Source organism: Xyrauchen texanus, chromosome 29 (genome assembly GCF_025860055.1).
Source record: "Xyrauchen texanus isolate HMW12.3.18 chromosome 29, RBS_HiC_50CHRs, whole genome shotgun sequence".
Taxonomy (NCBI): domain Eukaryota; kingdom Metazoa; phylum Chordata; class Actinopteri; order Cypriniformes; family Catostomidae; genus Xyrauchen; species Xyrauchen texanus.
In genome coordinates, this window is record NC_068304.1 from 5,725,427 (window position 1) to 5,749,864 (window position 24,438).

Consider the following 24,438-nt stretch of genomic DNA (forward strand, 5'->3'; position numbering starts at 1 on the left):
GGGTTCAGCAAATAGATCTTGGGACAACAATCTAAATAGCATGTAAAGCAAATGACAATTAGCACGCTAGTTCACATGAAAATATGCTTGGTTGCAAATCTCTAAAACATGGCTTTACAAGACACATATATCATCAACTAAACGCAAAATAGTTAACTGAAATCATTATAAGTACATTGCGTGACAAAATACGAGACATATGTACTTAGAATTATAAGAAAACATTGATTGTCCCAGACCTCCCAAATTGCGTGACTTACCCATTATCTCTTTATCTCAGTGTGGGTAAGTGCAACGCAAATCCCACAGTCACACTGAATCAAACTGCCCCTAGATGGCGTAGTTGCATCACTTTTAATATAATTTAACTAACAACTCTTTTTACTCCGTTACATATATATATATATAATCATAACTGGATTTGTGAAGGAATTAATTCATACCAAATGACTATAGTTCATATATCCATTCTGAGTATTCCCCTCCTGGCACATCACTTGCGACATACTCATGACAGTCGCCGTCTTGCGGGACTTTGGCGTCATGTTGCCTCTCTGGGGAACAAAACATTGCGTAAGCTGGTTGTACTACAGACTCAAGAGTTCTTTGAAATATGAGCAATGCGCTCTTGTCCCTCAGTCAGAAAAGTCTGAGGATTGGTGTTTGCATGCCTGCTTTTATACCGGACAGATTTGTGCCTAAAAAGGCGGGGTTTAAACACCATAGCCAATTTTAGAATTGGCGTAATTGTAAAAAGGATTCAACTAGGTCGTGTAGAAGGACAATCCCCATAGCGTCAGTTTAATGATGCAATGTCTCTTTCCCCTCATTTCAGGGAACCGAAGATACATACGTAACCAAGATAATTCTACTTTGATTTATTAGTTGTCTGTGAAATTATTTGTACTGAGTTTTTTTGTGCTGTATTATTAAATTAGCAAATTATTTCTTACCTCATGCTAGTCATTTATCACTCCACATATCTGTTAGGTGGCTCTTTCTGTCTAAGTGGCTGGTTCTTGTCCAATTTAAGATGCAAAACAGTCTATAGAGTTTGATGGTAAAGTTCTGGCTACAAGAGACATTAATGTAATTACTACTCAGATGCTTCCAAAAATGTGCTGTGCCTTTCACATCACATCCATTCAATGAAGTGAAAGAACACAGTTGTTAAGGTGTGCAATCACATGACTGTAGTTCTAGCTTTGTCAATTTGGGGGCAGCTCAGATATTCATAAAACATAGAACAATTTTAGCAAACAAACAAAAAACAAAAACAAAGAAACAAAAAAACACTTTTGCTGATTTATCCATGAGGTCAGTCTGTTTATTTTGCATTCAAATCAGATGAGGACCTCCCAAATTTAAACTCACATCTGCAATTTAAAGCTGTACCACTGAATGTTGGGCTCTCTAGCGACATCTATGGTTTAAACAAAAAAATAGCAAGTAACTGCTAGAGAAACATTTTACTTAAAGGGTTAGTTCACCCAAAAATGAAAATTCTCTCATCATGCCATACCATATGAGTTTATTTCTTCTGCTGAACACAAATTAAGATACTTAGAAGAATATTTCAGCTGTGTAGGTCCATGCAATTCTAGTGAATGGTGGCCAGAACTTTGAAGCTCCATAAAGCACATAAAGGCAGTATTAAAGTAATCTATAAGACTCCAGTGGTAATCAATGTCTTCAGAAGTGATCCAAGTGAACACACCAAACTAAAGATAGCAATCTTGTTGCATCACTGACCTATCAGTCAATGACTCAACAGACAGCGTTTGCGTACAAAGGTACTTCCACAAACTGGTTTTGGACAGGCTACTGAGGCAGCATAATGTAATATGAAATGAGGGTGGGTGAATTTTACTTTTTGAGTGAACTATCCCTTTAAGATAAGGCTCATTGAGCAATTGAGCCTGGTTTGCCCATCCTAATTAAACATGTAACTTGCTTTGAGGAAACAAAGTCAGAGTTCCCATCTTAACTCTTAATTAACTTAAGTTCCTGACTTGAATTACGGTTCAGAGTCACTGGTGGTTAAGGTCAATCATTACAGTGACAGCATCCACTGTTTCAAACAGCAATGCTGAGAATAGGCATTTGGTTAGATGTCTAGGGAATACTGTGCATAATAGGGGATTTATCACAAACCTCCTACACAAACTCTGAGTAAGCCAAAAAACAAAACAAAAACAAACATTTATCTACTGAATCCCAGGGGCATTTGATTCCTGGAGGGACATTTGTTCGGTTTTGGGGATCAAAACTGACCCAGAATTGGCGTTCTTCTTATTGGACAGGTAAGCTTACATAACTGCAAAGCATGTGAAATATAGTGCTATAAGGATTGATCTGTGCAATTTTAGCTAACTTGATCTTGCCTAGACAGTAACTGTCATAAACTATGTTAATCTGTAATAATTCAGCAAGGTAAACTACAATAACACATGAAATGAATGCTAGACAATGTTCAAGATAATGCAAAAAGCTCCATTCATTAGTGTAACGTAACTTGGTTATACAGAAAATATATACAATCTATTATTATAAAACAATAGCGCATTGATATATCAAAATATTAGTTGTGATGGAATCACATCAATACTGAATTATGTCGACATATTTATAATGTACAATCTATTTTATAAACAGATACTGTCATCATCCACCAAATTAAAGTATGGTTAAAGTAATTCTGACACGTTGTGAATGCACCACATTGTTTACTACAACAATCTTAACAGCTGTAAGCATTACTTTTTCTGCTTTTTCCATCAAGGCAACTTTCCAATGCTAAATAAAGTAGCATTGGGGTCATTTCCTTTGTGTATCCTGTTCCAAACAGTCACATATGAGACTAATAATAAGTAATACCCTACTCCAAAGTTCTTAAACATTTTTCAGACCAAGGACCCCTTAGGCGATTGAGACATGGAGCAGGGACCCCCTGAAACAAACTGTATAAAACTGTGCTGAATATAAATTATGGCCTCTGATATTAATAGAAACCAATCATATTATGATACAGTTATATTATGTTAAGATAGGGTGACCATACGTCCTCTTTTTCCTGGACATGTCCACTTTTACGGACTTTAAAAAAGCATCCGATTTCTACATTTGCGATAATTCGGCTTTAGTTGCATTATGATGTGCATCTGGTCTAATACTTCATTGTGTGTGCGTGCATTTACATTTATTCATTTGGCAGGCACTTTTATCCAAAGTGACTTACAAAAGAGGAAAATATAAGCGAATCATCTTAAGGAGACAGTGGTACAAAAGTGCCATATTACAAAGTTTCACTAGCATCAGAATAGTATTCAAAACATATATTTTTATTTATTTTGTTAGTGACTAGTTAAGTGCTCTTGGAAAATATGCATTATAAGACGTTTTTTTTTAAGACAGAGAGTGAGTCTGCTTCACAGATGGTGTTGGGGAGGTCATTCCACCAACGTGGTACGATGAAGCTGAAAGTCAGAGAAAGTGTTTTGGTGCCTCTTTGTGTAGGTACAATAAGGCAACGTTCCTTAGCCGAATGCAGGCTTCTACTCTGCAAAAATGAATTTAGGTTTGTTGGAGCAGACCCAGTGACTGTTCTGTATGCCAGCATCATAGCCTTGAAATTGATACGTGCATCAACCGGTAGCCAGTTGAGAGAGACAAAGAGTGGTGTAACATGTGCCCTCTTTGGTTCATTAATGACCAAAGGTGCTTCTGCATTCTGGATCATTTGCAGAGGTCTAATTGCACATGCAGGGAGGCCTGCAATGAGAGCATTACAGTAGTCCAGTCTAGTTATGACAAGAGACTGAACGAGCAGTTGTGTGGCATGTTCAGATAAGAAGGGTCTTATCTTTCTGATGTTGTAGAGTATAAATCTACATGATCTTGTGGACTTTGAGATGTGGTTGAGATGTGAAATTTAGCTCATCATCAATGGTTACCCCTAGATTTCTGAAGGCGTTACTGTAGTCAAACCCAGCCGCACGGAGATGTTGTGTTCATCAGCAGGGTTGGCTTGAAAGACCAGGAGTTCAGTTTTGGCGGGATTGAGTTGCAGGTGGTGTTCCTTCATCCAGGCCAAGATGTCTGCCAGGCAGGCAGCGATTCGAGCAGTCACTGTTGTGTCGTTGGGCTGGAAAGACAAGTAGAGCTGTGTGTCATCGGCGTAACAGTGGTATGAGAAACCATGTGCCTGAATTATGTGTCCCAGTGATGTTGTGTATATAGAGAAGAGAAGTGGCCCAAGCACTGATCCTGATCCAATGCATATTTGCATTGTTTTAACCCGTCTTTGTAAGTCCTGCCTTCTCGTACACCAATTGGTCAATTATAAGAGGCTTGCAGCAACTATTGGCCAAATTCCTGCCTGTCAATCTCTCCACGAATGCGCAAAGCGCTGTTGTGTTCAGCATCAAACAGCTGCTTGACAGTAGCAATAAATGACAGCTGAGTGGAAACAATGCCCAAATGAAAGTGCAAATTTACAGAAGATTTGCACAAAAATTCCCATGCTTTCATCCAGGTCGAGATCCATGGGAAGCAGAATGTATGACATGTAAAGCTGGCACTTCTGTGTCAGTTGCTAATAAAGGTACAAGTGATTTAGAAGCACACATTAGCTCTGCAAAGCATAAAGGGTCAGCAAAAGGTGAAAGTTCATCAGGTAAATTAACAGAATACTTTTTGCAACCAGCTAAAATTGTTTTCACATTGCTTCATTTTCCATGGCCATTCAAAATAATAGTAAATGAAGATACACTCGTGGCATCAAATATTTTATTTGAGTTCATGGACATTCAAAAGAATGTTGGAAATATATTTATTTTATGCAAATAGAGTGTCTTTTTCACTGTATTAAAGTTTGCATTCATAGTAACACTGTTTTGAAGCCTATTATTAAAAAAGGCCTTTGTTGCCAGCTGGGGAAAGGCATTCTGGCAAGAGATCCAGAATCGGATGAGAAGTCTTGTCTCATATATGTTTCTGTGTGTACTGTCTCATATATGTTTCTGTGTGTACTGTCAGTGCTTAAGTTGATCAGCTGATCCTCCTCTGACACTGTCAAGTTTGAGCCATCCGATGCATTGTCTTTCAATGGAAACTGTATCCATATCTTGTCTCTTCAAATCACCAAGAATCAGCTTCAGAAAAGTACTTTCAAATTGCCCCTCGAGTGTCTCCAAGTGCGCAATAATTAAATGCGTCACTTGAGGCAAAAGCACCGCAAAATCTTCCACTGATGGAACATGGAAAACATTTCCTTCTTGACTCGCTCTCTCCATCTTTTTATTTTCTTCAGTAAACCATCCATCTTGTCAAAGAACTGAATGGCATTTGTATTACAGCCCTGCACAGAAATGTTGAGTCTGTTCAGCTCAGAGAAAACATCTGCAAGATATGCCAATTTAGTGAGCCAGGTATTGTCATTAAACTTTGCAGCCAGCTCTGCGCAGTGTTGAAGTAAAAACTTGTGAATAGATGCACATTACTCAAACGCGTGACAGTACTGATCCACGTCAAAGCCAGTGATAAAGTAGCATTGTGTGTTCTTCTCCCACAACAACACACAGAGAAGCAAAAAGACACGTTTGCAAAGCACTCCTCTTTATAAAATTAACAGCTTTTACAACAGAATCCATAACATCGGAAAATTCACCAGTCATGCAATGAGTCACCAGCGCATTTGGGGCTAATTGTTTGACAAACGCTTTTAGTCCAGTTTTCAATCCGGCCATGGATCTTGCACCATGAGTACACAGTGCAATACATTTTACCCAGGGTATATAATTTCCTTTTGAAAAACTCATCAATTACGTTACAGCAATTTCAGAGCTTGTTGTGCGTTCAGGCAGCTGTTTACAAATAAAAAATTATTCCAGCATTTTATATTGTTCTGCAAAACGCACAATTGCCAAAAAACTGTGCGTCCTTTGAGACGTCAGTAGACTCATCTAGCTGTAATGCAAAGGCCTCTGCCAACGTCAGTTTCTCTACCAATTGCACCCTCACATCAGATGCCATTTCATCAATCTGCCGAGCAATGGTTGTATCCAACAACGGAATGGTTTTCAGTTTATTTACACACTTGTCGTTCCCAAACATTGTTTTGCACATATCACTGGCTGCAGACAACATCAGATCTTCTGTGATTGTATATGAGTTTTTACACTGAGCAATCCTAAGAGCAACCTGATATGAGAATTCCAAAGAAAGCTCACAGCAACTTTTATTGTCTGTTGGCCTTTGAAAAATCTGAGTTTAGCCTGAAAGTATTCCAGTGGTTTTTCACATTGGTGACCATGATTTGTCTCCAAATGATGATGCAGCTTGACAGTACAGCTGGAAAAATGACACATACCAGCAATTCAATGCTAGTCATGTCCTTATGTGTAAATCCAAACCTTGCAGCTAGATGATTGGTTCCTAGGTTCGGGATGCCGCTCACAGCCATGCCCCCCCCCCTCCTTTCTTCTCAGAGGTGCATGACGAGCTGACAAAGTCATGAAGGGCACCTTCACTGCCTGAACCCGACCTCCTTGCACGTCCGCTCTCACTACCCTTGACAGTGGGGCGGTCCACGGGTACACGGAGATCACCCAAGAGGATAAGGCAGTTGCGGTGGAAAAACCCGCCTTCACGTGCCCAACTGCACCACACTCGTCCGCCAGGCCGACAGGTGGTGACAAGTCTAGAGGTCGTTGCTGCAGAACCTCCTCCTAAGTTGCCTACCTGCCCCACGCCGGGTATGCGGAGCAAGGTAAGTGCTTTGAGCCTCTCCTCTGCACATCTACCTCGGGAGGAAGCAATTCTCCCCGATGTGACGACGCCTGATCCCCCGCCGCCGCGAGGCCTCACCACCAGGTACATCACACATGATCGTTCCCTTAGTGCCCCTCACCCGAAGCTTGGATGCGTGGTTTACGGTTTCCAACCCATCGCGGTGGCTGGCCAGGACTATCCGACTTGGCTACGTGATTCAGTTCGCCAGGCGCCCGCCCCGGTTCAGCAGCATACGCTTCACCTCAGTGCAGGGCGAAAACGACTCCACCCTGCATGCGGAGATCGCAACCCTTCTGTGAAAGGACGCGATAGAGCCTGTCCCTCCAGCCGAGATGGAGGGTTCTACAGCCCTTAAATCATCATACCTAAGAAAGGTGGTGTGTTGCAGCCAATCTTGGACCTGCGAGTTCTGAACTTGGCTTTACACAGACTCCCGTTCAAGATGCTGACGCAGAAACATATTCCGACATGCGTCCGGCATCAAGATTAGTTCACGGCGGTAGACCTGAAGGACGCATACTTTAAAGGGGTCATGACATGGTTTTTTTTATTGTATTATTATGTTCCCTTAGGTGCAATTATAGTATTAATATATTTTTTTTTAAGAAAAACTTTTAAAATCTAGTGATTTATGACCTTTTCCCACCCTGTTTCTCATCCTCTGATTCAAACAGTCTGTTTTGGGGGCGTTTTCCATTTAAGACTTCAGTGTTAACGCCCACTGTTATGATTGGCTAACGTCAGTGCCTATGTATCAATTATTGACGCCCCAGCCAGAACAATATGCAAGTAAACTAAGTAAAAACACTGTGATTATTCATAATGAATGAAATTGCGCTTTAAAAAGTAGTTTAAAGTTTAAAATAGATTACTTACAGTTTATGTCGTCGTTGTTCCCAGAATAGTCGGCACGGACTTATCTTTGAGCAACAGTTTTCTGGCAAAGCCAGCATCATATTGAGATTTGTTCTCAAAACAGTCATCCTTAAAATGTACAGAACAAACGCTTAAGTTAACACTGCCGTGACTGGGACGTCCGCAAAAAATAAACTGCATCCATTTTTCCCTGATGTCTGGATCTTTCGGCAGCTTATTCAGAGGTTTTGTTTGACCACAGCCAGGAACAGCACATCTGTGTGGCATCGTAATTTTCCTGTGCACAAGTAGTCTCTGTCAGAGCTCGCTGTCCATCGACTGAACACTTGTGAGGCGACGGCGATACTGAAATGAGCGTAGTTGTCTTGCGCTTAAAGCGTAGTTATCTTGTGCTGGAGGCGGTCATATGCAAACGCTGGTACGTCACTTCTAACCGTCACGTCACTTCTAACCATGAATCCAGAACGAGCTGTATTTTGAGCTTGATTAAATAAATGATTCGTTTAGAATGGGGAGGACGTCTTAAAATATTAAACTTGCAGGACGTTTTAATGATACAAAGACCTCTTATATACCAAAAGATCAAGGCAAATTTGGTTTCTCATGTCATGACCCCTTTAACGTCTCAATATTACCCCGTCACAGACCCTTTCTACGGTTCACTTTTGACGGTCAGGCGTATCAGTACAAGGACCTCCCGTTTGGTCTGTCCCTGTCCTCTCGTGTCATCATGAAAGTCACAGAGGCAGCTCTTGCCCCATTAAGGGAAGTGGGCATTCGCATACTCAACTACCTCGACGATTGGCTAATCCTAGCACACTCTCATCAGTTGCTCTGTGCACACAGGGACCTGGTGCTCAGGCACCTCAGCTGTTTAGCGCTTTGAGTCAACTGGGAAAAGAGCAAGCTCTTCCCGGTTCAGAGCATCTCTTTTCTCTGCATGGAGTTAGACTCTGTCTCAATGACAGCGTGCCTCACAAGCGAACACGCGCAGTCGGTGTTGAACTGCCTGAGTACATTTAGTCCGTGCACAGCGGTTCCACTGAAACAATTTCAGAGGCTCCTGGGGCATATGACATCCTCAGCGACGGTCATGCCACTCGGGTTGATGCATATGAGACCGCTTCAGCACTGGCTTCAGACTCGAGTCCCGAGATGGGCATGGCACCACAGCACATATACCGTGTGATCCTCACCCCTTTCTGCCATCACTTATTCAGCCCTTGGACAGACCTCTGTTTTCTATGGGCAGGAGTCCCCCTACAGCAGGTGTTCAGACGTGTCGTAGTAACTACAGATGCATCCCAGTCCGGCTGGGGCGCCGTGTGCAACGCTATCTCCTGGATAGGGCTGCGACTGTGTTGGCACATCAACTGCCTAGAGTTGCTTGCTGTATTTCTTGCCCTGCACACATTTCTGATACGGATCCACGGCAAGCACATGTTGATCTGTTAAGACAACACAGCAACTGTAGCATATATAAATCGCCAAGGCAGCAGAGGCTGAGGTCGCTGTGTGCCACTCATGTCCCAGGCAACCTAAACAACACAGCGGACGTGCTGTCATGGCAAGTAATGCTCAGTGGAGAGTGGAGACTCCACCCTCAGGCGGTTTCGACTCTCTGATGGAAGCCCCCCTTGGCACAGACACACTGGCACACAGCTGGCTCCAGTGAGCCTACTTGCACAAGTCCTGTGCAAGGTCAGGGAGGGCTAGGAAAAAGTCACTCTTGTGGCCCTTACTGGCCCTCTCGGACTTGGTTCTCGGATCTCATGCTCCTCATGACAGCACCTCCCTGGCGAATTCCCCCGAGGAAGGACCTTCTTTTTCAGGGACAGGGCACCCGCTGGCATCCACGCCCAGACCACTGGAACCTCAACTTCTGGCCCTTGGACAGGATGCGGAATATCTAAATGGTCTACCACCAGCCGCCATAGACACGATCACTCAAGCCAGAATTCCCTCTACCAGGCAGCTTTATGCCCTAAAGTGGTGCTTATTCGCTAATTGGTGTTCTTCCCGATCTGAAGACCCACAGAGGTGTGCAGTCAGGTCAGTGCTCTCATTCCTGCAGGAGAGGCTGGAGGGGCCTGATCATAAGGTTATTTAGAGGCTCCCGGAGGATGAACCCTCCTAGGCCATGCCTGCTCCCCTCATGGGATCTCTCCGTGGTCCTCTCGGGCCTTTGGAGTTAATTAATGAGTTTGAATATTTGATTTTACGGGCATTTTTACTTTTGTAGGATTTATGTGTTTGTAAGTTGAGTTGGGTGGCAATCTAAATGTCCTATTTAAAATCTGGGTCCTGACTAGGGCTGCAATTATTCTAACAATTATTAGAACGATTATTCGACTATTCAGAGATAATTGCAACAATTAATCATTAGCTCTTAACCGATTATTCAGCTTGTGCCCTGACTTAAATGGTTGTATTAAACGTACATACTAACAATAAAGTGGACAAAATAATCTTTTAAAAATTCCTAAATGACAATGACTGAATTAAAGTGGAAAACAATACTTTTTATTCAGTTTCCCCGAGGAAGGACCTTCTTTTTCAGGGACAGGGCACCCGCTTGCATCCACGCCCAGACCACTGGAACCTCCACTTCTGGCCCTTGGACGGGATGCGGAAGATCTAAATGGTCTACCACCAGCCGCCATAGACACGATCACTCAAGCCAGAGCTCCCTCTACCAGGCAGCTTTATGCCCTAAAGTGGTGCTTATTCGCAAATTGGTGTTCTTCCCGATCTGAAGACCCACAGAGGTGTGCAGTCAGGTCAGTGCTCTCATTCCTGCAGGAGAGGCTGGAGGGGCTCTAGCGGTTCACCACGACGCAGTGGACGGTAAGTCATTAGGGAAGCATGACCTGATCATAAGGTTATTTAGAGGCTCCCGGAGGCTGAACCCTCCTAGGCCATGCCTGCTCCCCTCATGGGATCTCTCCGTGGTCCTCTCGGGCCTTTGGAGAGCCCCATTTCATGCCTTCACCTTCAGATTCCGTGACCAAATTAAATATTGGTTACAACAAGGATAAACATGGTTTGTGCTGACCACAATGCACATGTTGTGCAGTGAATTATTTGCTGCAGAGAGCATGAAACAATTAAAATTCAAGACCAAACTATTAAAAACAAACCTGTTAAGTTTCTCAAAAGTTGTTTGTGGTAATATTAATGCATTACTGTTTGATTAATGAGTTTCAATATTTGATTTTATGGGCATTTTTACTTTTGTAGGATTTATGTGTTTGTAAGTTGAGTTGGGTGGCAATATAAATGTCCTATTTAAAATCTGGGTCCTGACTAGGGCTGCAATTAATCTAACGATTATTAGAACGATTATTCGACTGTTCAGAGATAATTGCAACAATTAATCATTAGCTCTTAACCAATTATTCAGCTTGTGCCATGACTTAAATGGTTGTATTAAACGTACATACTAACAATAAAGTGGACAAAATCATCTTTTAAAAATTCCTAAATGACAATGACTGAATTAAAGTGGAAAACAATACTTTTTATACAGTTTAATTCAATAAAGAAATTCACTGCAAAATATACTATTGTTATCAAGTGTTTTTGTCTTATTTTCCATTTAAAATGGTCTAATAATCCTTAAAATAAGATACATTTACTTGAGAAGCAACATACAAGATATTTAGACTTGCTTTAAGAGAATGTATCTTAAATATAAGTGTATTATTTTCACTTGGTTATACTTCTGCAAGTGCAGTAAAGACAAATTATACTTATATTGAAGATATATTCTCTAAAAGCAAGTCTAAATATCTTATATGCTGCCTCTCAGGTGAATGCTTCTTTTTTAAAGGATTTTTAGATATTTTTAAATATTTTTATTTTTAATAATTTATTCAAATTCTCAGATAAAAATATTTTCTTCTGCAGTATAGCTGGTAAAAAAAGTGTACATTGTTTTAAAGACGTTTTAGATATTTATGTTGGAAAACAAGCCAAATCAAAACATATTTTGTTGCAGTGTATAATGGGGCAAAGACTACCCTCCCTAACTTTCTGTTCACTTCAATCCATCTTTAACTTGCATAAAAACAAGCTCTCTCTTATTAATAAAGCTGGATATTGCCAATTGTCTTCACAATAAGAAATGCAGTGACATTTATTATGATTCAATAAGTCGTGAGCCATCATGTTATAATCTAGCTGCAGCAAGTTCACGCTCGAGGGATGAGCGTCCCCATGACAGAGTGTGCATCAGACGGGTGCAGTTTCAATCTCTCCCTTTAGATCGGGACATTCGCGCAACTCATAGAAGAGGCACTGACTGCACAGAGAAATGCCAGTTTCAGAGTTAGTAGTTATTTACATGACCTGCTTCCATATTTGTTGAACTTTATTGAAGCTTTAACACATTAAATATAACTGCATTAAAGATGTAACGCCAGGGTGTTTCCTTAAGTGGCAGCTTCAGCACTTATTCCATGAGAGTGCTTCTGTATTTACTTATTTTGTATTTCTACATTATAATTCCCCCATACTTTATGATCTACATCACCTTAAACTGTTTGGAAGGTTTGGAGTGCATCTGGACTGTTGGCTCTGTAATTCTTCCTCTCCTCAGTCAGGCGCGAGCTACAGTGCTGCTCACGTGCGTCATAATTGAATTTTTTCCCAATTTGGATTTGTCTCCGCGTCTGAGGCCATTAATCTGCACATCACATGGCTTTCTGTGTATGACATCGTGGAGTCACAGCACGTGGAGAATCATGCTACTCTCCCGATCCACGCACAAATTACCACGTGCCCCATTGAGAGCAAGAACCCCTAATCATGACCACGAGGAGGTTTCCCCATGTGATTCTAACCTCCCTAGCAACCGGGCCAGTTTGGTTGCTTAGGAGACCTGGCTGGAGTCACTCAGTATGCCCTGGAATCAAACTCGTGACTCCAGGGGTGGTATCCAGGAGTATTGATGCTGAGCTACCCAGACCCCCCTCTCGCACGTCATCGTTAGAGTTTAATGTGATATCATTATCAATCATTTCAGCCCTATTCCTGATGCAAAATTTACTGCCATATTTAAATGTATTTTCAATCCTAAAGAGTTGATCTTTAGAGTTGTATCTTTCTGCTGTACCTTTCTCACTCACCCTCTCTCTGTCCACTCTTATCTTTTAGACATATCTGTGAGCCTCCTGTCATTGGTGGTGACTGCCTGTGGCTTGGCCCTGTTTGGAGTCTCTCTCTTCGTTTCATGGAAATTGTGCTGGATTCCATGGCGCGAGCGAGGCCTCTCTACTGGCACAAAGGAGCGACATCCAGACCCACCACACCCTCCTCCTCCACCCCTCCAACCCCAGACCATCTACACAGAGGTGAATGCCGCCCTCGACCGCCGAAATAACCCACGGGGTTCTGTGGTCAAGGAGACTACGATGCCACCCACTCCGGTTTCTCCAGCAGTTCCGGCATCTCCACCTGCTGTGCCTGTGCCTGAGGCAGCACTCAAGATAAGCCACACATCACCTGATATTCCACTGGAAGTTGAGTCCAAGACCCAAGAGATTGGTGTCCATGGCAACGCACGCATGCAGAGGCAAATCACGGATCCCTCCTCGACCTGTGTCAGGTAAGTCAACGTTCAATATTTCTTTTAATAGATTCTGGTGAAACATCAGTCTCTCAACCATAGTACTGGCTTAGAGGTCAATATTGCTTCTAATCTGGAGTCATCAATAAGAACCTCTTTAATAGAGTCATTTTACCTCATTCATAGGGGTGAGGGGTGAGTGGTATGACCAAAAAGGTATATCATTTTATGAGAAATTAACTTCATCTACTTAAAATATTATCTCTTTTTATATGACTCTTGATGGACACAAACCAAAAGATACGATTTTTCAAGCAAATGAATGATTAATCTTGTATCAGTGCAAACACAGCTTCACATGGAAAAGTAAAAAACTCAGACTCTAAACTCTAATTGAATGAGCAACAATTAAAGACATTGTAAAAGCCGATAAACACACATATACAAACACACAAATAACAAAAATCAGTCCTGCTCAATGATAGCCATGCATTTCTACAATCTAGAATTTCTACAATATCTACAACGGTCATGGTTTAAATTCGTTACCAGCACCTTACCAACACAATGTGTTGATCCAACATTGGGACACTTATGACTCAATTACTTGCAAAATGATTATGAAGTTGGGCATTTAAATGCAGTCTGTATTAATCAACAACATTGGTGTATAAATGATACTGTTGTGCATTTTCTATGAATATGTTAAAATGCATATTGTTGCTATGAAGGCAGAAGTGCAAAAAGTGATAGATGCTACAGCGATAGATGCAACCAAAAGCATAATCTTTGCACTAAGTGTAATTAGTGGCAGATGCTAGTGCAAAAGCTTGCCTGCCCATAACATTTTTCAGTTAAACGGGTAAACATATTTGGCTTGCTGTCTACAAAGGAGGGGCTTGAGGATGAGGCTCGACTCGAGCTCTAATGTACCCTACTGAGGGACAACTTAATATATGGATTAAACTAAAGGGCAGGAACTCTTAAAAGATTTAGCATGGAGATGGGGAGGTGGAGGGATGCCCGAAAAACTGTTGTGAGGTACATATATTCTGTGGGTTGATTGGACGATTAGATGAAAGAGCTTCTCCTGAACCTTTGTTTAATAACTCAGTTTCACAAGTTTGCATTCCCATTATCCTTCAGTTATAAAGGATACATGTATTTGGCTTGCTGTCCACAAAGGATGAGGCTTAACTGGAGCTATCAGGCTATAATTTACTTGAACTGGTAACAAGAAATGTCAAAATGAGAGTAAGGGCTCTTAACCTCGATGCACCACCAATGGGATAGGTAAATGTATCGCACTACAGCAACAGTGACTAGGGAAATGGCTCCAGCAGTAACTGCATTTGGACTGGAGGATTTTGGCCTCCTTGTAGCTGGAGTATCCCCACCACTGCACCTGCTCGTAATGTGATGGGAACACTCTGACTCCTGAAAGAGTGGACCCAAATACATCCAAAGGGCAGAGCCAATTTGATACCTGAAAGAAGGATTCCATGGTAAATGTCAATGTCAAATTTATTTATAAAGCACAATTAAAAACAACCATTGTTTGCCAATGTACATCGAAGTATAAAAAAAAATAAAACATAAAATTGACATCTAAAAAATAAACATTATATAAAATATACCCTAAATATTAAGCATAAAATCCTCATTGATTAAAAGCCATGAAGATTAAATAACTCTTAAGATTTGCTTTAAACACATGTACCGTTTCAGCCATTCTGATATAAACTATTCCAGAACCTAGGTGCAGCCACAGCAAACGCACAATCTCCTCTTGATTTCATTTGTGTTCTAGGGGCTGATAGTAACCTCTGGTTTGTTGATCTTGGCGTTCTCCCAGAGTGATGTTCTGAAAGTAGTTCTGATATATAACCTGGTGCTAAGCTATTTAAAGATTTATAAACCAGAATTAGGATCTTAAAATCAATTATTTGGCAAACTGGCAGCCAATGCACTGTAATGTTTCCATATGTTTTTAAAGAGGTCTTACAGACCCTTCCTGTCTACAGTTCTCTGATATGACAAAAAAATGATTGCTAATCGATTATCAATATTTTGGAAAGCTGTTGTGCAGTCATTGTCCAAGTGTATAAGATAAATATTTAGGCTGCTTAACGAGGTATGGGTTTGATCCCGTTTATCGTGATCAGATCACATATGGTCAGGTGAGACACATGGCTGTTTACACCTGGTCACTCAAATGTGTCTCCTGTGAACACTTGTGTTTGGATTTCAAGGGGAGGGTCTCGGATTTCATGACGATGACATACATGAATCACTCTGTCATAATAATAAACCATAACTGAATGATAATAAAACGCGAAGAAGTCATAAAAGTCAAGGAAAGCATGAATAACCTGAGCACTGTTTCTCCCAGGTGCAGTTCAAATGCAACATTTTGAGCAGAATTTGCGGTTATTTTTGTTGATGACATGAGCTTTAGATGTTCATGCTTCAGTGCAAGTCATGGTTTAAAATAATGAAACTAAGTAAGTGTTAAGGGTCAGTGTTTAAACAAAAATGTTGTATGAACTATAAGATTAGTGTCAAATGTCTTTGAAGTTCATCCTGGATTAACTGCAGAAGTTCATATAGATGCATTGTCCTTTGTTAATTGACTGTTGAAGGCAATATTAATGTATTTATAGTCTTGGTATTCCAATTTAAGAGTGTTGTCCCTTATTAGTTCAACTGGCCGGTAATTCCGGTGAGGTCTATCCTAAATCCAAGGTTCAGGCAGTGGCATATGATGTATCCTATGTCTTATGGTTGGAGTTGGCATAATTTCATCGTCTGAGGTCCATCGTAACAGACTGAAGTGATGTTTGGCTGGCACCGGCTGCATTTAGTCATCATCATTCAGCGACACGTAGCAGTGGAGTCCAACACGAAGCAGGAATGGTGCTGGATCGAGCCTGTTCTGGTGACCTCAGGATAAGAGTCCCGAGGTTGAGACAGGGAAACAAATAAAATAATATAAGCATAGATACCATTCAATTTATTGCAGAGTTAGAGATCATGATCACTGTTTCTGGTTCCGGCAGACCTAACTAAAGCAGCCTAATTGTGGGTTGTAAATTTAAAGTATAAATTAGGTGTATGCCTGGCTAAATAGATAAGTCTTTAGTCTAGACTTAAACTGAGGGAGTGTGTCTGCATCTCGAACAGTGTTAGGGAGACTATTCCATCATTTATGAGACAAATAGGAAAATTATCTACCTCCTTTTGTGGATTTTGATATTCTAGGAACTATTAACAGGCCAGAGTTTTGCAATCATAATGAATGTGATGGAATGTCAGAAGGTCACTTAAGTATTGTGGAACTAGACCATTCAAAGCTTTATATGTGGTTAATACAAATTTTAGGTAGCCAATGTAACAATGATAAAATGGGGCTAATATGATCATATTTATTGGTTGTAGTGAGCACTCTGGCAGGTGCATTTTGAACCAGTTGAAGTTTATTTATTGAACTTGCTGGACATTCTCCCAGTAATGCATTACAATAATCTAGTCTTGAGGTCATGAACGCATGAATTCGTTTTTCAGCATCAACAACAGAGCGCATGTGTCATAACTTAGCAATATTTCTGAGGTGGAAGAATCCTGTTCTATAAACATTGGACATTTGATTTTCAAATGAAACATGTGATAGTTATCTCTCAACACCAGGTGCAAACAGGGTCTTTGTGTTCCTGTTTATACTAAAAGTGATGAATAAAAAGTTGACTGTGCCATGAGACACATGTAGGGGGAGCAGTCGGGACATCTGTTACACACTTGTAAAGGAAACAGTATGTCCTTGGACATCTGCAAATGGAGTGTTATAGGGAGGCATAAAGAAAACGTAAAGAATTCCTGCAAGGAATTGGGAAAATTACCTTTTCATACACTTTATAGAACAGTAGATACACCTGTGACACCAAATGAGAGAAAGGCATACAGTACATGTGCAATGAGAAAACACATCTGAAGAGGGGTAGCAAAACACCTTCGAGCATCGTTGGGATAGGCCTATATAGAGAGAGCTTGAAGTCACTGAGATTTAACCCTAGGAGACATCTGCTTGAGTCAATCATTCATGAAGAAACTATTACATGTGTGTAACAGAAAGGTCAGTCAAGGAGGAGGTGGGAACCGGCTGGACAGTCAACATAAAGTTTAATGGTAAAACTCAACTTAAATCAACATAAAACATATGACAAACAGGCACACTCAACACGGCCGCACGCGTCTCTCTCGCTCTCTCTTGAACTGGCGTCTCCGGCTCCACTTTATTTCGCTCTCTCACTGATCATCTTATTCAGTGCTGTCTGTGCACCCTCATGGCCCGGCCACGCCCCCCTCTTCGTCAAACTCCTCCCAAGCCAGAATTCAGGCCGGGGTGCCACCGGATTCCCCCCCCCCCCCACTTAGCATCTGTTCTATCCAATACACGCAATGTCATGTGCCTACGTAACATAAAATCGTTTCATTGGCACAAGGAGCTCTAAAATTTGATTGCACACTATCAGCCATATATCTACTATATATAATGCTGAATATTATGTATAATAATGCTATGGGGGAATATATTCCTTATGTCAAATGTCATGTCTAATTTTATTATATCAGTAAAATATAATTATTTGCATGCACTTCATTAAATATATATTTTAGAACATAATATTTAGATGTAATCAAATACAATACTATTTAAAAAAAAATATATATATTTTGTATCTATCTACCGTGTTTGCTTTTCCCTCTCTTTTAAATTTTTTTTTGTTAATTTGGCATGATCACCGTTATAGTGTGAAGGTGCCACATTTTTTTCCCTTAATTACGGGCCAATTGCTTATTTTACTGGATGTTTGGCAACTTATATTTTGCTTATCAATTTTACCCGATACGGTTTCAGAGTGAGGAGGACTCTCTCCCCATTCACTGCCATAAATTCTCTCATTCGATGATGCCGGTGACAACGGTTGTCAGGTGCAGGGCATTGTAGAATTCAAGTGATAATGCACCAATTACAACAAAGAAACGGTAGTTTCACAAAACAACATTGAATGCAGTTAAAGGGAAATTAACACTACAGTAGATTATGGAATTCTGAAGCAGCAAAACAAGTGAGTATACTAAGGGTATACGCAAATATTGATCCTTAGAAATCTTTATACGCAAACAGCCCTGGGAAAAAGTAAGCATTTAAGCAAGCGTGTGTATGGCCCTGACTACACCACTTGTTAATTGCATTACAACTGTGGCTTCAACAAAAAATCATGGTTACAATAATATTACTAAATTAAAACAAAGGTTAATTTTTTTCTCTCTCCCTAACCATCACCATGACCAAATTACTGTGAGGAAATCAACCTGTATATATATATATATTTTATTATTATAAGTAGTATTAATGGAAATATTAAGAGTGGAGTCAGGAAATTGGATGGGACAAACTGGTGCGAACGAGGTAATCAATCCCAGGTCCTCGGCATGTCAGACGCACATCCACACAGTCTTTACACACTACGCCTTTGGAGCGACACTTGAGGGTGCAGTTTGTCTTTAATTTAGTGTTTTTACCTGAATATTCGAGTGCAAATAACCGCGCTGTGTGGCAGGTGATATTTGCAGCTAGTGCAAATAGTCACTCCATATTAACGGGATCAAATTACATAAAAGGAGAAATTGACCTTCATTCATGGGAATTCGGAGGATGCATGAGGTGTATCCTTCGTGGGCACTCACAACCCTCAATTCTTTTCTTCAATGGACAAATTTGCCCGTAAATATGATGTTCAAATGCAAGGAATGTTAATTCCCAAGTTGAAGTATCTCAGTAGATGGGTGCAGAGTATATACTGTAATATGTATAATTATATGAATATATAATTAAAATAAAGTATTAGACTAAAAGTATACCTGTAAAATCTATTTTCTTTTCTCTTTACATCATTATAACTCTCCTAAAATTTACCTCATACATTCCCTTCTAAAGGGACTTTGTTACCATCTCACTCGAAGCACACGTGCATGTTAAAGTGTGGCATGCTGTCATAGCAACCATGTTATGTTCCGTTTCTGTTTTTCCCATGATGGCCGTCTCGTTTAAACAAGATTTGTTTTTAAGGAGGATGCTCGGTATACTGCAGCCTTCAAAGTATGCATCCTACCTAGCACGCAGCCTTCGTCACAGCCATTGACTTTACAATTTTACATTTGTGCTTGTCTTCTAATGACTTGAAAGACTTCAGAAGACATGACAACATTTCTGATAAAGGACCATAGTTAGCATCAATGCTCCCTGGTTTTTACATGATATTGTGGGAATTTTTAGAGAACATTTCAGTGCAATGGAACGATTTCATGAATGTTACACCCCTAGAAATGGCCGACTCCCTGTTCAGTGCCCTGACACCTTAACTAGGTAGAGTTCTGTCAAACTAGCCATAAATTTGTCACTCATTATTTTCACATGCAAATGAGCTTGTGGATCTGGTCCTAAACCTAGTGAGCATCCTCCGGAGGCAGAATTTTAAGACATCATAAGCACACTCCTGATGCGAAGGCTGTTCCAAAAGCTAGGTACTGTAACTTAATTATGCTGCCTCTTAAGATATCTCATTTTGGCCAAATTCTAAGGCAGTATAATATGTATCCTTCGATAGGCGATCCCAGAATGTACCGTGATGAGCTCAGCAGAACAATTAATTCAGAGTGGCAGAAGAAGAGAGAGAAATTTAGTGAGCAAACCGAAGGTGTCTGTTGCAAAGAACCCAAAACTCCATTACATGTTAGCTAATGGAGGGGGAAAAAACTAAACAAACAAAAAAACCTTGGGAGAAACCAGACTCAGCTGGGGGAGCCAGTTCCCCTCTGGCAATACAGTAAATATAGTACAATAGAAGTATTATACAGTATAATATAAGTATAATGCCAATATTAGTTTTCTATGCGTAATGTTTTTCTAGGTTTTCTGTGTTCTCATGTATTATGTGAGTGAAATGAGATGATGTTAATGGGCAATGTTTAAAACTAAATGATACCGATTTAAATGTAAGATTCAACTTGTCTTTACTGTGTTCACTTTCAAACCGATAAACACCGGAAGTAGCGCTGGTTCTGCGCAAGGTGATACTATAAGGTAATTTTCATTAAGGAGTGTCATTAAATGTGTGTTGTTCAACTTTTTTAAAGATGGTTTTACAACGGTTTTGAAGGGCAACATCTCTTTGGCAAAGCACCTACTTCATCTGTGCATTTTCTAACTCAAAGCACCTCCTGAGCTGAGATGTCTCAGGTAATTTGCAGCACTCATTGATGATACTGTTCTTGCAAAAAATGATTCAGAAGACAGAAACAAAGAAAGAATGAGAACCTTTTACATGCACGTGTTCCACGAGACTGCACACCTCCGTACAAACAGCGCGTCATACATGCGCATAGATGGATTTTCTGTCATCTGTTCTTAATAATATAATGTGTTAATACAATAATACAATAAAGTGTGTTTCTTCAAGCATATATCTGCATGTCTACAGGCAAATTATTTGTAATATTAATTAGATAATAATAATAATAGCCTAATAATAATAATTTAATACATTAATGGGAAAACGAGCCAAATATCATCTTGACATGGTCAAAGGCATCAGCTATTGCGAATCTATAGCATTGTCTGTCGGCACAACACTAGTATTGTTTTTTTCACATTAGTGTCTTTAATCATATTGCTTTAGATGCCATTTTATAAGCCATAAGAGAGCTGTATCATCATAATGATCTCAGAGTGTTTTATTTTTAGTTATTGTAGATGATGAAATAGTCAACAGGAATGCATATTTAACATATCTAGCATATCTAACCCAAATCTGAACCCTAAACCTAACCATCAGAACCAGGAATGCATATTTTCCAACCAATAGAGTAAATAGGTTATCTTAGAGTGAAAATGTAATCTCCGAGGCATGATCATCATTGAATACAGTATGTGAATGAGATTATTTCCTGGTTTCCATGGTACTAGAAATTGTGTCTCTGACTATGCTCAGCGTGTGAACAGTAGTCCAACAGGAAATGTCTGATACCAGATGCCTGATACCATTAACTGGGTGGATGGGGTCGATGTCAGGGTGCTGGAACATTCGTTAGCAACATGTTGTGTTCCAGTGTGATCATGTTGGTATCAAACATAGAAGCCTTATTTTGCATGTCTCGACCATAAGAACTTCCATTTTTGTTTTGTAGTATAATCAAAGCTCATTTAATCTTTAAAAAATAATTATGTGTCCATCAATCAACACATATTTATCATTGCAGCAGTTTATGTAGATTTTGTTTTAGTATCTAAGGCCTGTCTTGAAAAAGAAAATATGTTTGGTAATAGACATTTCTTATTAGCAGAAAGACATCAGATCATTAGCATGCAGAAAGACATCAGATCATTAGCATGCATTTCATTTATGCATTAAATAATTTATTCATTCAACTTTACATTAACTCCTACTTTTTGTCAACAGGCAAAGTTCAATTCGGCGTCAGATGAATCAGTCTAACCCTGACTTCACAGTGACTCAGTTCCAGAGGCAGGACTCTCTGACGGGCATGAGTCTGGGACAGCTAAAGCCAGAACTCTACAAACAGCGATCTCTGGATGGTGAAGACAACCGAAGCAGTCGGGTGGGCAGCTGTGGATGCCTACACTTTATTCTTAAATATGACTGTGACCTGGAGCAGCTCATTGTCAAGATCCACCGAGCTCAAGACCTCCCTGCAAAGGACTTCTCTGGGACCTCTGACCCATATGTGAAAATCTACCTTCTCCCAGACCGCAAAACCAAACACCAAACTAAGGTGCACCGTAAGACGTTAAACCCGGTGTTTGATGAGGTCTTCCTTTTTCCTGTGGCATATGCAGATCTGCACACAAGAAAGCTGCATTTCAGCGTCTACGATTTTGATCGTTTTTCACGCCATGATATTATTGGGCAGGTGGTGGTTGACAACTTTTTGGACCTAGTGGACTTTCCCAGGGAGACCAAACTCTGCAGGGACATCCAGTATGTGTCTTCGGTGAGTATCTTTTGAAGAATGTATATTCTTAGGTATCAGGATCAATCTGAACAACACCTAACTTTAACCCAGCCCAATCCTACACAAAACACCTAACCTTACCCTAACCCAACACATTGACCTAACTCAACTTCAATCTAAAACACATAATCCTAACCCAAAATGTATTTGTAACCTAAACCTAACCCAAAAAACCTAACCCAATCCTAAATTAAAACACAGAATCTTACCCTAAACCAAGCATTACGCAAAACCCATAACACTAATACAAAACATGTGAGGCCTCTTGCACAAAGCTAGTTGAACAAACTCAGAGTTTCAGAGTACTCAGTAACCATTCAATTGTGATATGCTGCTGACTCAAAAGAATATAAAGCTCAAAAGATCTAATCAATTAAAATGAATTAATCAAATAAAGAATCTTAGAATATATGAATATACATAGGCCTAATATATACATAACATATACATCTTAATCCATTAAATATTTTTGTGTGCAATATGAGCCAGTTAGGTGAAGTGAAGTGAATCCACGTCAGCCACTATACTACACTACTAAAGCTAGAAAATAGCTTTAAACGGCTTTAAATGAACAACTTCAGAATTAAGTCTCATCACAGCAGAGACACACCTGATTGTTTCAGCAGAGACTGATTAATTACAAAAACTCAATGCACTTACCTTTTACCGGATATTCCACATTGGAGAGGACGTGCTGTTTAAAATGGCAAAGAAGATTGCAGTTTCTGTAGTGAAAGACGTTTGTGCACCGGCTACTGAAAAGTAGGAGAAATACTGCCGCTTGGACAGCTATTTTTCCACTGAGAAAGCTGATCTTAGAAAGCTGACATCATCTCTGCTTGAGAGTGGCAACAGGTGATTGCGCACGCTCCATCTCTCTCTCTCTCTCTCTCTCTCTCTCGCTCTCTCTCTCTCTTTCTCTCTCACACACACACACACATACACACACACAAACACACATCCTTGTTTATCCAATAACTTGTTCAAAACAGCACAAGCCGTGATACTATTTCTGAAGTGACATTTTTGAATTACTAATGAAGGCTTGAACCCATCATTTAGTTTGAATCAGCAATGGCAGATTCTGATCCATCGTGTAAAAAGTAGTTCCATGAACAAATATGTGCCAATTCAATTAAATGACCGTACTCTGTTTTTCCAATTTTTTTTAAATTTACTTGTTCATTGAACTGTTGTATCTAAGCAATATCACACTGATGCTGAGTGCTAATGTAGGGCCATATCGCACTCTTGCTTGTGTGATATTGCTTAGATAGCACATCTACTGAGCCTTCAGTGATATATATATATATATATATATAGAGAGAGAGAGAGAGAGAGAGAGAGAGAGAGAGAGAGAGAGAGGAATTTAATATTAAAAATACTTTTAGTACAATTTATTCTTCAATTATAACATTCCAAAAATAAACAAACACACAACACCCCCAAATAAATAAATAAATAATAAAATAATAATAATTAGATAAATTGTGCAAAATAAAGCTCATTCTCAACAACAAAGCACAATGCCCCCTATGACACCAAATATCTTCAAATGTTGCTAAACAAGCAATTGTTTCATAAAAACAAAAATCAATTAGTAGTCTTGTCTTTATCATAGCACTAATAACAGACAGAACACTGAACTCATGATCTTGTTCAACTTTGTCTTTTCTGGTCATATATATTGCAATTTTAGCTTTGCCTAAAACACAGTTTAACAACTGACATTCCCTCTGTCGTCTCTGTGCATACTTAAAACCAAAAATAAAAATTTAAATTGAAAATTCTTCATTAAAACACTTAAACAGTTGTGTAAGACATTAAACAAAGGTTTAAGTCTACAACAGAACATAAAAGCTTGAAAGACAGTTTCTCTCTGAGAACAAAAAGGGCATTCTTGGTTAACATCTTGGTTCAACACAGATATAAAAGCATTTTTTTCTCTATTGCAAGAAAAGTCTGTAACTTTTGTAGTAACTTTGCAATCACTCGAGTGGATCTAACTCCTAAAAATGCTGCCACTTTATCCACTTCTCCAAAATTTGGTCCTGCCAATTCAATTAAATGACCAATTGTTGTTATTTTGGCATTTATAAAAGCTTCAG

At 39.9% G+C, this 24,438-nt stretch overlaps 1 protein-coding gene across 1 annotated transcript in view; it reads left to right on the forward strand.

Moving 5' to 3' along the window:
* Positions 1 to 24,438, forward strand: part of LOC127623179 (synaptotagmin-9-like) — a 106,775-nt gene that overhangs the window by 35,383 nt on the left and 46,954 nt on the right. The window contains exons 2-3 of the mRNA XM_052097494.1: positions 12,826 to 13,276; positions 21,757 to 22,309. Coding sequence (XP_051953454.1) covers positions 12,826 to 13,276; positions 21,757 to 22,309 — 1,004 coding nt within the window. The remainder of the gene's footprint in view (positions 1 to 12,825; positions 13,277 to 21,756; positions 22,310 to 24,438) is intronic.